The following is a 16,792-nucleotide window of genomic DNA, read 5'->3' as shown; positions in this document are numbered from 1 at the left end:
ATTCAGTTATTCTTTCCTTTTGATTTTTGATATTATATAGGAACATTTAGAACTAAAGTGGATTTAATCTAAAACTGGCATTTTGGTTTTTCTTCCATCTTTTAAGGTGATTAAGTGTATTTTAATTTTATTAAATAAAAAAAATATGTTTTATAATATATTTTTTCCAATTTTTTAGACATGTTTTAAACCAAGAAATCTCAGGAATTAAAAATTCAGAACTTGATCCACTTTAGTTCTAAATGCCTTTATATGTAGATATATAATATTACATAAATTATACTGAGATGGAAAATGACAAAATTATTATTATATAGTGATAGATTTTGCATCTGTTAGGAATTCTAGCATAAAAACAATATCCTTTTCTTACATAACAAAGCATCCCCAAAAAATTCTGTATAACTATTTATCTTAATCTTGTTACATAAAAATTCAAAATTTTAATAAAAATGAAGTCACTATTGAATGGATTTTTTCATAATCTGTCATTAGATATTATCTGAATAATGATTAATCTATATAATTAAATACAATTTTGATAATGAATTAAATGTAAAAGTTACAATACACAAATATGGAAAGGTTACAGTTTCATTTATGTCTCTGTAGGAGAATTCTTTTGCTGAGATAATACATGATATTTTATACAAACAGTTTTTATTTTTGGAAAATAAAAATATATAAATACACATTTAAAAATTCTATGCCTTCTGCAAAAGAAAGATTCAACATTTTCCAAAAATGCAGCATGTTCCTTATGCAGAAGATGGTGTTTAGTGTTTTGAATAACATCTACTGCTGGTACTATTGAAATGATGATAGAATTCCAATGTCACCAACAATAGATACTGACTTGGTGTATGATTGATAACAAATTATTTACCTTTCATAAACATGCACTAGAAGAAATTGATCAATAAATATCAATTGGGAATCAAAAAGTTTTCTAATGTGACAGTATTTCTAATACAGTCACTCCACATTTAACTACAGAGTTTCATTCCTACGACTATGTTGTTAAGCAAATTGATTAATAAGAAATTAATTTGAGATAAACATGGAAAATATATTGAATTTAGGCTGAAAATACAGGGGAAAAATAAATTTCGATATAAAGTGGTTTTTGAGATAAACATGTTTGAGATAGGCAAGTTTATGCTTTATATTTGAGTTAATAATTATTCAAAAGTAGGAATAATTTATTTATTTAATATTTTTGATATCTACTTTAGTCATACATTATATACTGTAACTTATTGATTTTATAGATTTATAATAAAAGTTTATAATTTCTTTTGTAGTTTAAGTTTAAGTTAATTTTACACACACAATATTTTCAGATAGAAATGCCATTTCATTAAATCTGTTAATGATCATTTATGTTCATATATAGAATTGTTACAGTTAATCCTAAATTCTATTATATCCACAAACAAATGTTCAATTCTCTATTAAGACAGTATATTTAAAACAAGAAATACATCTGTTATTTTAAATGGAAAAAATAGTTGTAAAAAATATAACTCCATTCATACATTTAAATAAATTTGGTTGTTATATTAAATATTCAAAATAACAAATATTTATCGATAATTGTTAACTTACTTTTTTTTTAAATATATAATTTAAGTTTTATAAAATTTAATGACGGCAGATAAATGTTAAAATTTTACTTTAGTCATGTGTAAAGAATTAAATTGTTGATTGTTCCATTCAAACAAATATTTCAAAAATTTTACTTGATACATACTTTTTGTTTTAAATAATAATTTTCAAAAGAAAAATGAAATATTGCCTTTAAGAATTATTTTATAAAATATATTTATTATTAATAAAATGTGCTTTATTTTTTAACAATGTTCATTTTAAATTGAAATTATTTCCTAACTAAATGTAATCTGTTTGCATTAAAAGGATGGATACCAACAATTGGCAATGCTACCACCTCAGTCTTTAAAAGGTGTCATCAGAGTGAAATTTATTAATGAACAAGTAAGTATTTTGGATACACCAAAATTCTATATTCATTCAATAATTTTTTATATAAGAAAAAATTTTAACTCACACAATTAAAAGTTACATTCACAAAAACTAAATGTAGTACTATTAATAATTAAATTAAAAATTTTTAATGTAACATTCTAAATTTTTTGATCATCTCCTTTCATATATTTTTTCTACATATTAAATTTAAATTTAAGACATTTACACAAGTTTTCAGTTGATCATTCTTAAAAATTTTACTCAAAAAATTATATCCAACATATTTAAGTTTGAAGCAAACAAATCATTGCTACAACATTTTAAATGATAAAATCTTATAAATCAAAGAGAAGTTATTTGTTTGTGGCACTGTCATATTGTTGTATCTGAATTGGCAATGTCATAAACTTGAGAGAAAAGACAACAGTTTAATTTTGAGAAATTTATCTATCTTTTTATTTATATACTTTCATACAAACCTATTCTATTGTATTTTATAGAAAAATTTAAGTCCAAAAATTTATTTTGAATGACTAAGTCATTTTAGCAAACTAATTTTTAACATCGTTACCAAAAGACCACAATGCATTTTAATTATTAATTCATATGAATGTGAAGTTAAAACTTAGTAAATTAATAAAACAGTTAAGAACATATTGTCTGTGGGTTGTCATAGTGGCACAATTCAAAAAACATAAAATGTGTATTAACTCAAAATTCGACTACATAAAACTGTACTATCTGGCAATAATATTGGCATAACTATTAGTTCAATAATAACTGACCAGAGTTCATAAGTGTTGTTCTTGCTTTTTTGTAGGTGATACATATGTAGTCAACAACACTGACACTGGTTTGTTTTGAGCTGTGAATAAAAAATGTTCACCTGTGTTCATTGATAATGGCATTTTTTGACTTGTGTCACTATTACCAAAAACGTTTGTGTTCCATATGAGGCCTATACTGAATAACCTTACACCTCAATCAATTAACTGTAATTCTTACTGTTAACATTTATTTTTTGTAGTTTTGAGTAGTTAAGATATTTTTATCTTTTGCTTATTTGTCAAATATAAGCTTTTTTAATAAACTTTGAAGTTGATATGATTTCAAAAGGTAAAGATCTTTAGAAAAAAGATCTAGTAATAGTGACACATCTCAAAAGGTGTAGTAAAACATTTAAAACAATTTTTCTATAATTATTTTGCCTGGATGAAATACAGCCAAATCAATCAAGATGGACAACAAATACTTTATCCACACTTTCTGAAATATTATGTTTCAATTAATTTGATTTCAATTTAAATCAATGTAAAGGCCAGAGTTTAAATTTAAAAATCATTATTTTAAAATATAAACATTAAAATAATAAAATTATATTACAGGGTTTAGATGAAGCAGGAATTGACCAAGATGGTGTTTTCAAAGAATTTTTGGAAGAAACTATTAAAAAAATTTTTGATCCATCATTGAATCTTTTTAAAGTAAGATATTTTTTTAGCTAATTTAAATTCATCATTTACTAAAAACTAAGTTTATCTTTCTAACAACAAAAGAAGTTACAAATAATTTTATTCAGATGAATTTTTATTCAAGGTATTTATATTATACAACATTCTATTAACACTACCAGAGATGCATATATTGAAAATAGACACTATTTATATTTAAAGGGAAATTAGAAGAAAGTATATATTTTAGTATTATTTTGTTTTGAAATATAGCTGAGATTACTCTTCTTACAGTTCATAAAATCTTGTGTATTCATTTACAGGATTGCTTTGAATAATTGGGGTTCTACATGATGAATTCTATTAAAAATAGAATTCATCATGTAGAACCCCAATTATTAGAACCCCAATCATTAAAGAAAGGTGAAATTTAGACGTTTTGATTTTTTTTTCTAGAAATGTTGTATATAACTTTTTTCCAAACATTCTATAAGTACAGTAGTCTGGGAGCATTTTATCACAAATTTATTTGGAAATAGATTTATACTGTCAGATATTGCAGATGCAACTTTCAAAAGAACACATTTACATGTTGTTTCTCTATCACTTAAAAAGTAGCCACAATACAACAAATGCTCACAATCTCATTTGCAAGGCATTTGGTGACAATAGTCAACAGGCAGACCTGCTAAATTGGTTGGAGATTTCTTGCTTTAAAATGAACCCCATCCAGACAGCAATTCCACCATTGATGACAACGTTCTCCTGCAACTAATTGACAATAATCTACAATTGACTACCAGAGAATTATCAAAGCAATTTGTCAATTTTTGGACTGTATGAGAACATTCAAAGTATATTGCCACAACAGTACATCAACACACAGAGCAAAGATGATCTTAAAGAAACTGGCCAGTCTGGGCTGGAAAGTTCTGCTTCATCCACCTTAAGCCTAGACTTGGTGCCAACTGACTACCATTTATTTTATCTCTGCAGAACCATATTGCCAATATACAGTTCAATGACAATACCCAATGCTTGAAATTTTCTTCAAACAAAAGTCCAGACATTCTATCTAAACAATTCCCATGAGTATAGGCTAATGGGAGTTGAAGTTTGCAAAGATGAGATGTGATTATCTACCAGACTGAACTATAATTGTTTAGACATTTTGAAAAAAAATTTATTAACTTTATCTTTACAACCTGATATTTTTTCAAATTTTGTTTCTAAATATTTTGTTTTGGGAAAAGTATTTTTAAAATGAATAACCATTTAATATTATTTTAAATATTTGTTTTTAAAAAGTTTTAAATTGGCAATATTAAAATGTTTAAATATTAATTATTTAAATAATGATCTTACATAAACAAAATTATTTTAATTAAAATCTGGAAATAAACATGATTTATAGGCCTAATTTATCAATGTTGAACATTATACACAGTCCAAAATTATTTATGTTAGATTTATAGATTACTCTCATCTTTCAAATGCTTTACATAGATATGTAATATAAGATGATAAATTACATATACACGTCAGAATTTTATGTATAATACACTAAGTTAAGATAAAAATAAAAAAAACTGATAAGAAGTATTTTAGATAAAAAAATATTATGTATCTTAGTACTTGATAACTATAACTGTGAAATATTAATTAAAATTATTTTGATAGAAATTTAAACGTTTCTAAACATATAATGTCATACATATTTGGTACTATAGATTACTAGTGAACAGCGTCTGTATCCATCTCCGACATCATATATACAAGAAAGTCATCTTTCATTGTTTGAATTTGTAGGAAAAATGCTTGGAAAAGCAGTTTATGAGGTAGTAGTAATTAAATTTCTTTACTATTTAATTAAATCATTTTAAATAAAAAGATTTATTTTTTTCATATGAGAAAAAAAACAAATTTATATTCTTATCAACTTTAACCCCTTCCGCTGCGCTTTTTTTTTAAATTTTTTGAATTAATTATGTTTAATTACATTAAAAAATATTAAAAACGAAAAAAAAACGAAAGAAATGTGTTAATTTTGAAGAAAACACTTCAAAGTACAATTTCCTTTTTCTCGCCTTAGCGCGAAACTTGACACTGATGAGTCATTGTTTACACAGCTGGATGACCTTGAGAACAGCTGGTGTCGTGTTTCGCGGGACATTCTCATGAAACTCTCGGGAGGAGAAGGGTAAAAAGTAGGGTGAATACTAGATGGCCGGATATTTCAAAACTTTTTTTTAAAATTACGATTTTAATTGAAATTTCCGACCCCCCGACTTAATTAAACGTAATTATAAAAAAATCTATTAATTAAAAAAATTAAAAAACTATCGGATGTTGTTTTTTACATCAGAAAATAGCTTTAAATAACTTTACGGAAGTAAAATCGGTGCGCTAGAAGTTTAGAAGGATAAATAAAGTTCTATAAAAAAATCCCATAAAAAAACAATTAAGCGTTAATTGCCCATCATTAAGGGTTAATTAAAATCGCAATAAAATTTTTTCGCGCGGGAAAAAATTTTTCAAAAAATTTGGGGACTGAAAATACATCCGAAAGTCCAAAAAAACATTTTTTTTTCGCCGATTTTTTTTCTCCGAGGGTCTAAAACACCATTTTCTGTGTAACGCTATGTAAACCGATCGAACTCAGTTCGATTGCGGGTACGAAGGGGTTTTAATTTACTTGAAAAAAAAATTTTTTTTATTCCTTTGAATGAAAATATAAAATTGTGATTTAAATATTGACAATGATGAATTCACTGTACTGAATTTTGGTTTAGAATTTTTTATAATATTAAATTTTTTATTTTTAGGGAATTGTTGTAGATGTTCCTTTTGCATCTTTCTTTTTAAGTCAAGTATTAGGACATCAGCACAGTGCTCTGTACAGTTCAATAGATGAGCTACCATCTCTTGATCCAGAATTATATAAAAGTTTGACATATATAAAGGTGATAGTAGTATAAATAGCTCTACATAGAATAAAATTTTTATTTTAATATCATTCTCTTTAGTAAGCAATGTTGCTTCATAATAAATAATATGCAAAATACACAGTTAAAGCAATAAACACATATGTCATCCTAGTCCTCACATATACATTGGACTCACACAGAATCTTGAACAACTCCAAAAGAATAACTCCAAAGGAAAACAAGAACAACATTATCCTAAATCAGCCATAGAAAGATTAACCCTTCCACGTAAAGATGGTGGATGTGGCCTAATTGACATAGTTAACCTTCACTACAAACAAATACAGACAGAGTTTTTTCCACAGTTACATAAAGCAATAACATGCCTTTAAACTTAGTCATGTCATATGGACACAACACAACATATAAAAAGCATAGACACCATTAAGCAATTGTGGGTTCAAAAGTCACTCCATGGCAGGCATCCCTATGACCTGGCCCAGGATTTTGTTGACAAAACTGCATCAAACAGCTGGCTAGCTCAGGATACCTTTTTGGGGAGAGGAAGGATTCATGATTGCCATACAGGATCAGGTCATAAATACATATTCAAAGATAAACACTCATAAATGACACTTGCAGAGACTACACAACACATCACTTCTGGTTGCAAGCTCTTGGCACAGACAGATTATTTACATAGACATAATCAAGTAGCAAATATAATACACCAAGAGCTTGCAAAGAAACACAAATTATTAGACATCCACCTCTGACTGTATGTGAAGTTTTTGTGCCCTCCTAACTGCTTTGGTTTATTGTTATTTTCACTGCAATGTTACATGCTTAATAAACAAAAATAAAAACAAAAATTTCAGTAAAAACTATTTCTCTTCTTTGTTGTAAATTGAACCATTCTTGTAAATATCTATATATTCATCACATTTTTGTAACTTTAAAAGGATCAAAATTATACAAATTCCGACGCAGCTCTTGGGGCCCTCTTCCCCTTCTCCTTCATTTCCACTTTCCAATCAATCTTTCTTTTTCATCCTAAGTTCTTCCCAGCCTTCCTTCCTTTTCAACCCTTAGGGCAAAATCAATTTACATAACAGACAGCCCTCTTATCCTTTATAACGACACACACAATGTACTACAACAGAGCCATAATCACAGATAAAACAATTTACCACAACAGATCAGACAGAACAGATATTGACAATGTACAAAACACATGCACTGAAAAAATCAGCAAGTACACAGAACTCACCCAGGAAATTATCCATCCTCCACAGATGCCTTAAGTGCTTATTGTACCTGTTGTTCTCTCCTCACACACACTTCACAAAAGCCTGGGAACATTACAATTGAATAAAAATACATACGTCATACTACAGAAGGCCACTATATTGAATACGTGTCATATTGTTAGGAAATTCCTGAATACAGACACACACACTGACACATTAATTTAATTTTTGTTTTGGTTGCTATGCATTGACTCTGGTCTGGCATAGTTGATACCAGTTACTGTGTACTAAGTATAACACACCAAACCTAACATTATTATAATTATAAGATTGAGGGTTTTACAAACGTTATGTCATAAAATAAATAAATAAAAAATTCTTGAATATAAGTTTTCTATTACAAAGACAAAATAATTTATAAAATTAATTAATTTATTTCTACATAACATCATACATAGAAATTTTTGAAAATGTTCATCAAAGAAAGAACTACCAAGATATTAAAGTTTAATGCATTTTCATACAATATTGAAAAATAACTTATATTAGAATTGTAGAATCATTCTATTTTCCTGACTGGATGTATTCAAAAAATTCTTCAGGTGCATTATTACACAAATAGTATAATTGTAATGTATTTAATTTTAGCAATCTAACAGCTTGTACCAATTATTTTAAAAGCTAACACAAAAATTTCTTAAATGTAGTCAACAAAATTAATTTTATTAGGAGTATAATTGTTTTGTAAAATTTGAATAGAAAACCATATTTACTGATGTATAAGACAATCTTGATATAGGATGAGGTGTGACTTTAAAGGTTAAAACAAAGAAAATTAGATTTATTATACAGTTCTAATTTTATTTCATTTAATCACTAATAAAATATTATCAGATGCAAATAAATGCACATATTGTCCTGCAAAAATTACTGGCATTTTAAACTTTAAGAAAAATCTTTACATGAACAAAATATGTTGTTGATTTTACAAGTTGGACAATTAGGAACTTTTTCACCAGTTCTTAACAGTCGTATCAACTCTCCATCAATTACGCTTATGAGTTTCTTTGAATAATTGTCTGTTTTCATGTGGGATTGGATTAAAACTTATATCGGGTTCCCGTGTGATTTTGGAATTTCAATTTTGAATTCAATTTAAAAGCTTTGCTTTTCCTATCGCTGTTCATCTTTACTCCTGACAGTACACAAAAACGATTCAAACAAACAATCCTGATTAAAAACAAAACTATTTTCTATTTTAACACCAGAGGGCGAATATCTGGTAAAAATGTGAATACACGGTTTCCAAAAATTATTGAAAAAATGCAAAGAATCCTTTGCTCACACATATTGGATGACCTAGGTTTTTGAAGCAGTGAAAAATGAATAAAAACCTCATCTTAATTTAGTAAATATATACCATATTTACTCATATATCAATTTCATATTTAGTTATACTGCTGTCAATAATCAGAAAATATGAAAAAAGTTGCTTATTTAAATGGTTTGAATTCTTTATAATTTAAATGAATATTTATCTTAATGAAACTATTTAGTACAAGGCACAACAACCCTTTATACAAGGTGTAACTGACCATCTCATATTAGAATTAAACAAAAAAGAAAAGCTTACTTGGAAAAAACATAAATACTGCATGTTGTACTTAATTTACATTTATCTGTCACAGCCAGCTGCAGAATATTCCCAAAGTCACACTAATGAAGAAGAATGCCACTGAATTTAAATACAAAATTTATAGTATAACAATATAAAATTTAATTTTTTTCATTTTTATATTCAAGAAATGATAATATAAGTCTTTCTGCAATGACAACTTTTTACCAAAATTTTTTTTTATGGAGTTCAGCAAACCTTTTACATGAGTCAGCTACATGAAAAGTGTCTTCAGCTACAGATTTACCATAAAAACCATTTATCAACTAATTTTTTAAGATACTGGATAGCCATTTATAACTAAAAAAAATTTTTAGCAATGCAAAACCAAAAATCCAAATTTATGTATTTCTGTACCAAAAAAGTTTCTTGTCATCACATAACTTTCTTTTAAATTCCAACCAATAAGAATCAGCTAGCCATAACAAATTTCATAGGTTCAAAATCATCATTCCTATCTTAGAAAGAAAAATTTTTAAAATCTTTTATTAACTCTCTGAGAATAAAATGCTCTTTTAAAACACAATTCTATTGTTCAAGTTTCATACATGGTTTTAGGAATGCATTATATCTGAAAGTCAAGGACTGCCTAACTAAAATATATTTCATGTGAATATCATTATAGGGTTCATTACAAATTAGAACTGAGCAAGGAAACAATGATCAAATGGATATAACATTTTCAATCTTGTCACTGTTTAAGTACGATGATCCCTGGAGGGCCTGGGATTTTTGTCAATTTTTTCATTTCCTTATGTTCTCTTCAAAAATGTTATGCATTTTTTTTTGTCTATTTAAAAAACATTCTTCATTCTAGAGAGATTTCTCACAACAATGCAAAAACAAGTTTTAATATAAAGTAATCTATTTGACAACTAAATAAACATGTTATGTACTGTACATGGAGGAGCCCAAATAAAATATGATTTGTTGGGTTATTTTAGCCATTTTCTTATGCAATTAAACTTTTCATCAAGGAATTTCAAGTTTGGATACAAATTATATGTTCCCATTTATGTTTCAAAGTTTGAATTTTTTGCAATTAATTTAATGTTTTTAAGCATTTTTTCACAGCACTACATGAAAATATAAAACAAACTATATAAATTAAGTTTATAATGTATTTCATATCTGACCAAATTTTCAATGAAGGGTTGACTGGAATATATTGGGCCATGTCTATCACCACCCAACTGTACCATTGTTGACCTGGCCAAGCATATGATAGATGTGATAGAAAAAGCCTTCTTGCTGGTTGGAAATAAAAAAAATTATTGAATTTGATTTGTTTACAAATTAAATAATAACTTCTGACATCTCTATGCAACAAAAATTACAATTTCCATCTATAAAAATATTAATTTATGATTTAATATTAATATATAAAATGTTGGAAGCAAAATAAACAAAAATTAATGATTGCAGCATATCCTGAAGCATTGTAAATGAGTAATATTAACTGCTAGAGATTGTTCATGTAAAGAAATGAGCAACTGTATATATAGGTGTTCATTTCCCCCTTTTTTTTATAAGTAGGATGGGTATTGTGCAGAAGCTTTCAACCTGATATCTGTACTACAAATGGGCATTAGGTCAAAACTTTTAAAAATACTGAAACAATTTGTTAAATTGTAATTTTCTACTCAATCTTTACTTCAAATTAGATGTAGAATAGTAATAATATGATTTATATAAATGTTTAAAGATGATGCAAATTTATTAAATAAATAGTATAAATATTATATAAATCTTTATGATAAAGTGAAAAAAGTTATATCAGAGTTATCTAAATTTCAAATTAAATATAACTTGATTTAATTATTTTCCAATAGCATTATAAGAATGATATACAAGAACTGGATCTTACATTTTCCTTGGATGAAGATTTTATGGGAAAATTAATTACCCATGAATTGATTCCCGGTGGAAAAGCTGTACCAGTAACAAATGAAAACAAGTAGTAGTTATTAACTTATATCTATAATATAAATAAATATTTATTTAAACATAAATTTTGTAATCCTTTACCATTATTTAAAGTTATATCTGTTAATCTTTTCCAGAATTAGTTATATTCATCATATGGCTCATTTTCGAATGCATGTGCAAATACATGAACAAACAACAGCATTCATTCGTGGTTTTCGATCATTAGTTAATCCAGATTGGTTAACAATGTTTTCAACTCCAGAATTACAGAGACTTATCTCGGGAGATAATACTCCTATTGATTTAATAGATTTGAGGTATTAACTTTTGAATATCTAAAAGAGTCTTCTCTCAGTTTAAATTACTATTGAAATTTCATTACTGTTCACTTACTCATTCTGTTTTCAATATTTGCTAAAAAAAAAATATTAGAATTATGAGAAAAGTGTTTAATTGGAGTGTTCTGAAATATATTTCTCCATTATACAGTAGAGCAGGGGTTCTCAAAGTGGGCGATATTGCCCCCTTGTGGGCAGTAAGTAAATTTAGGGGGGCTGGAGTTAGGGTACTGAATGGTGACCAAAGGCAAAAGTTGGGGTCACTGATGGGTTAGGGGGCGTTGGGTATAAGTTTATGGAACAAAGGGGGTGGTGGATCGAAAAAGTTTGAGAACCTCTGCAGTAGAGCGTCATTTATCTGAAAGTCGATCACCAAAAGCTTTCCAGTCAGACTGTCATGCTGAATCAAACGTTTTCGATACTAGATTAACTTCTAAAGTATAATTTTGTTTTTATATTTTTCAATATATTTATTTTGTTTGTACAAAATAAAGAAATCATTTTTAACGATACAGTAGCCACGATTATTATTATAAAAATTTTCGTTGGGCTGAAAATCGACGAAAATTCAATGCGAAGCGACACGCAACAGAGAAAAATTTCAACATGGTATAGGCTAATATATTTTTTGTACATAATTGGTTAACCAAAAAATATGTTATCCGAACAACCCCAGTCCCCAATTGATTTGGATAAACGATGCTCTACTGTATTTTAAAATGCAAATCAATGTTTAACATAACATAATTAGGATATATAGTAAAAAAATTACAAATTAATATCTGAAAAATTTGATGTTTAGTTTATTTATTTTCACCATTCTAGAAATGAATAAAGAATATAATAAATTAAACATTTTACCAACATTATTAATGTGTATGAAATATAATTTCTTTGTTAGCTTTTATTTTTAAATTATTAATCTAATGTTTGTTGATAAGTGTTTACAGTACATTTATTTTAGAAGAATTTGGACAGTATAATTAATTTATATGGTATGTCAAAAAATATTTTCCATCTTATTCAAGATTTTTCAGAAAACATTGCGATCTTTTAATTGAAAACAATATTTTAGATGTTTACATAAAATATTGAAAGATTGTCTGTAATTCATTACTATTTTTTACAGTTTTCTAATACTTCATTTAAATTAGTCCTAAATTTTTATTAACAAGTACAAAATTATTTTTTCAAAAAAGAATCCTACTCTGAGCTGCAATTTTAAAAAATTTTAGACACCAGACAGGTGACAGTGGAAATTTATAGGTCTAACTCTATTCTTGAGATTAAGGAAAGATGAGACCAGAGTTAGAGATATGGAAACCTTAGGGGCAGGAGGCCCAGATTAACTAATTATTCCGATGAAAACCAGAAATCATGTTATTTCAATTCAAAACTTTTCCCCTGAAAGGTGTTAGATAACAATAGCGCCATGCCAGTCATCTATTGGAAAAGTCTGATGTACAAGGGCTAGCCACTACTAATTTGAGGTGGAGAGGATGTATTTTAAATTAAATAAATTAAAAATTGCAGCTCAGCATTATAATGATGTCACAATAAATAATTGAAACCATAAAACAAGAGAAAAAAAAGCAAACAAAGTTCTACAGATTTATATTTTATGTAAACTCCTTGGTCTTAAGGAATGCACCAACTCTTCTTGGCATGAATTCAACTAATATTACAATTACATTATTAGCAGTATTGGGCCATTTTTCCTTAACCAGACTTGAAGTGTTAGTTCTTTAATCTCCAGACTTAATATAGAACACAAATGTTCATTTCATCCTTGAAGGATGGTGTTTTGAAACTTCTGGTCAATATTAAAGTCTGGAGTTTGTGGAGGTCAGTCTAACATTTTGATCTTTCTTTGGAACTAAGATGGAATAACTTAATCCTAGCTGTGTGCTTGGGATCTTTTCTTGTTGAAAAATATACTTCTTTCCAAGACATAGTAACTATTATGAATCAATGGAATAATATAATCCTTCAGGATCTAAAGGTAGAGTTCTTTGTTCATGATTCCATTGATTAATTCAAGATTTCCTACACTTCTTAAGACATACAATCCTAAATCATTTTGTTACCTCCTTTATGTTTAACATTTTTAACAACAAGCTTTTTTTATCTAAGGCTTCTCATGTGTCTCACCAAACTGACAACTCCATCTGATCCAAAAACATTCACTTTGATCTCATCTGATCACAAAAGTTGTTTCCAGTCATTTATAGTGAAATTTTAGTGTTTTTTCATATGTGCCTTTGAAAGTAGAAGTTTTTTTTTCCTAGCATGACAACTCATTAGACCAAAACTATGCAATTGATTTCTGATTGTTTGATTACATTCATGTACTTGTTGGTCTGTCCATAAAATATTGCCTTGTTTTGGAAGCTAATAAAAATGGTTTCATTTTTGCTTCTTGCAGTAGTTTTCTTTAATGTCCAGAGTTTGAAAAATTTACTACAATTGAATAGGTTTTGAACTTTTTCATAACATTTCTAATAGTGTCTACATGACCCTAGTTAACTGGTACTTGTCTTACAAAAAATTTACAAGTGTAGACAGAATGAAATTTGAAATAAAAAAAAAGCACTTTTTTATAATAATGCTAAGTTATACCACATTATGGTTTATGATGAAGGAATTTCCCTCACTATGCAAATCTTAATTTTTGTAAAAATTCTCATATTACTAAGAAATGAATGCATTTGTAGGCTTAAATGTGCTCACTGTTTGTTTCCTGCAAAAATGTTTCCCATTTTTGAGTTTTAAGCTAGGTTCACATTGGCATATGAACTGCTATGAACAAACAAAATGAAGAGTAATTGTTTGCATTGTACCACTTGACACAAACTAAAATAGAACATGATTGAGGAAAATTCTTTAAAATTGAGGCATGTAAACAATCGTTTTAACCAAACATAAAAAGGTATTTTTAAGAGATTAACAATAACAAGTAAAATTTCCTCAAACAATGGATATTTCTTACAATTAACTTATTTTTTAAACTGATTACATAAAGTTTATGTTACATTACTGTTAACTAAGTAGTAATATTAATATTGAGAATACATAGCAGGTCTGCAAGTTTCAACTAATAAAAAACTGTTTGGACTTTGAGATGCGATTTTTACTAACAACTATCGATACAACTAAAAGCAATCTCTTAAATGTTTCCATCACATAATGTTTTCATACAAAGGCTTTTATAAATTTTTGACAAAATTTTGTAAAGCATATTGTATACATATAAATAATAGTGTTTTAATGTATTTTAACACAATAATAAACTGAAATTGGTAATTTTTTTCTAACACGTATGAGTACAAAATTACAACATAAGCCACTAATTAGCTTTGGTGCTTATCAGTTTGCCCTAAAACTGTGTTTTGTGGACCTTCTTTTATGTTCTGCATCTGGAATGTCCCTATGCATCATCCAACAGTAATCTGCCATCATACTGACATCTTACCATCCCAGCTATCTTTTTTCCATCTCTTTAATGTCCTGATGGAATCTTTTATCTTGTTTTTCACTTACAGCCCCTAGATGTTCAGAAAGTGTATGTTTAGGTTCATATTGCAGCCCAGTTCATGGTACTTAATTAACAAGTTCTCTACTATTTTTTTATAATTGGAATCTTTATTGTTTCCTAGAAACTTTGAAACTATTGCCTTAAATGCAATCCAGACATTCCTGTGCATTGCAGAAGGAAGTTCTGTGTCTGATATTGATTTCCTTACATCAGGTCCTGTAAATACACTTCTTTTATTTTTGCTTCGGACAAAGCTGGAAACTTTTTGCATAAATACAAAAAGCAGTCTCCATCCTTAGGCCTTTATGAACTGTTTCATTAATCCCAGCTTAACTATGCAGGGGTGAAGCAGCCCTTTCTCTGAGTTCATCAAGCTGCTCCTCACAATATTCTTTGTCAGGTTGTAATTGTTTTCTAGGTGGCCATTGCTTTTTTAACAACATAATTAATAAATTACAGCTATGAAATGTGTCACTAATATGGGCATGAAATGTTTTCTTCACATATCTATTTATCCAATAAAAATGGTTTTATAGAAAAATCTTATGTGATGGAGAAAAACTAGTAACATTTTTTAATTCAGCATAAAAAAAGCATATAAAGATCACACAAAAAAAGTCAAACAGTTTTTCCACTGCAGACCTGTGTTATTATTATTAGGTTATAACTTTATCCAATCATCAGACAGCAGAAAAACAAACTCTAGATTGAAAGTTGATTGGTTGAATGAACCACAGTTCAGCAGAAGTTGAAATATTTTCAACTCAATGAACTAGCTGAAAGGATACAAACTGGAACTTTATATCCCTTTGTAGAGGTTCATATGGCAGTGTGAACCTAACTTTATCAAGGCACACATTTTGGAAAAATAAATGTTAATATTTAATAAATAATGTTAAATTTTACTGATATTAAGAATGAATTTCAATAAAACATCATGATTCCAATATAAGTTGTGAAGGATGCTGATGAATAGAATTCAAAAAAGTTTTAAAATAATTTCATAAATATTTCTTTTTAAATTTAAATAAGTATTTTCTTTTTTTTAGACGAAATACAAAATATTTTGGTGGATTCCATAATAATCATAGAGTTATTAATTGGTTATGGGATATACTTGAAAAAGACTTCACTCCAGAAGAACACAGGTTATTTTTAAAAGTAAGATTTCAATATATACAAATTATTAATTCTTATCCATATTAAATATAATTAATGAATAATTAATATTGATATTTAGTTTGTTACAAGTTGTTCAAAACCACCACTTTTAGGATTTGCTCATTTAGAACCATCATTTTCGATTAGATGCGTGGAAGTTAGTGATGATCAGGTAATTTATTTTTATACTTTGTTTTAAATATATTATTGAAATGTTTCAAAGAATATAGAATTTGTTATTGATGTAAATTATATTTCTAGATTAATATTTTTAGTTTATTATTTGCAAAATAATTTCTTTTAATAGCATGCATAGACTTATTGATGATACTTTTTGTTAAAATTATTCAAAGAAATCATCATATTAGACTATACAAATTTTGATGTAGAATAAAACATTCAAGCATATTTAAATTTAAAAATATCTTTTTTAATAAAATAAACTATAATCATCAAAAGTCTGAGAGCAATGTTGATATATTACACAATTTCCTTAATTTGATTAAAACAGTTTGTGCTAAAAATAAGGTTTCATTATTC

General features: G+C 27.4%; 1 protein-coding gene across 3 annotated transcripts in view; it reads left to right on the top strand.

Moving 5' to 3' along the window:
- The window catches only part of LOC136984375 (ubiquitin-protein ligase E3B), a 74,812-nt gene that overhangs the window by 56,575 nt on the left and 1,445 nt on the right, over positions 1-16,792 (top strand). For 2 of the 3 annotated variants that reach the window (XM_067281339.1, XM_067281340.1), the window contains exons 21-28: positions 1,918-1,995; positions 3,372-3,470; positions 5,168-5,275; positions 6,263-6,400; positions 11,122-11,246; positions 11,353-11,535; positions 16,141-16,252; positions 16,332-16,424. In XM_067281339.1, the coding sequence (XP_067137440.1) occupies positions 1,918-1,995; positions 3,372-3,470; positions 5,168-5,275; positions 6,263-6,400; positions 11,122-11,246; positions 11,353-11,535; positions 16,141-16,252; positions 16,332-16,424 (936 nt within the window). Of the gene's footprint in view, positions 1-1,917; positions 1,996-3,371; positions 3,471-5,167; positions 5,276-6,262; positions 6,401-11,121; positions 11,250-11,352; positions 11,536-16,140; positions 16,253-16,331; positions 16,425-16,792 lie in introns of those variants that run through there. The other variant, XM_067281341.1, reaches the window with a different exon arrangement.

Source organism: Centruroides vittatus, unplaced genomic scaffold (genome assembly GCF_030686945.1).
Source record: "Centruroides vittatus isolate TY-2023 unplaced genomic scaffold, ASM3068694v2 contig_918, whole genome shotgun sequence".
Lineage (NCBI taxonomy): Eukaryota > Metazoa > Arthropoda > Arachnida > Scorpiones > Buthidae > Centruroides > Centruroides vittatus.
Note: the sequence above shows the minus strand (reverse complement) of the source record. Positions and strands in the feature narration are given on the sequence as shown.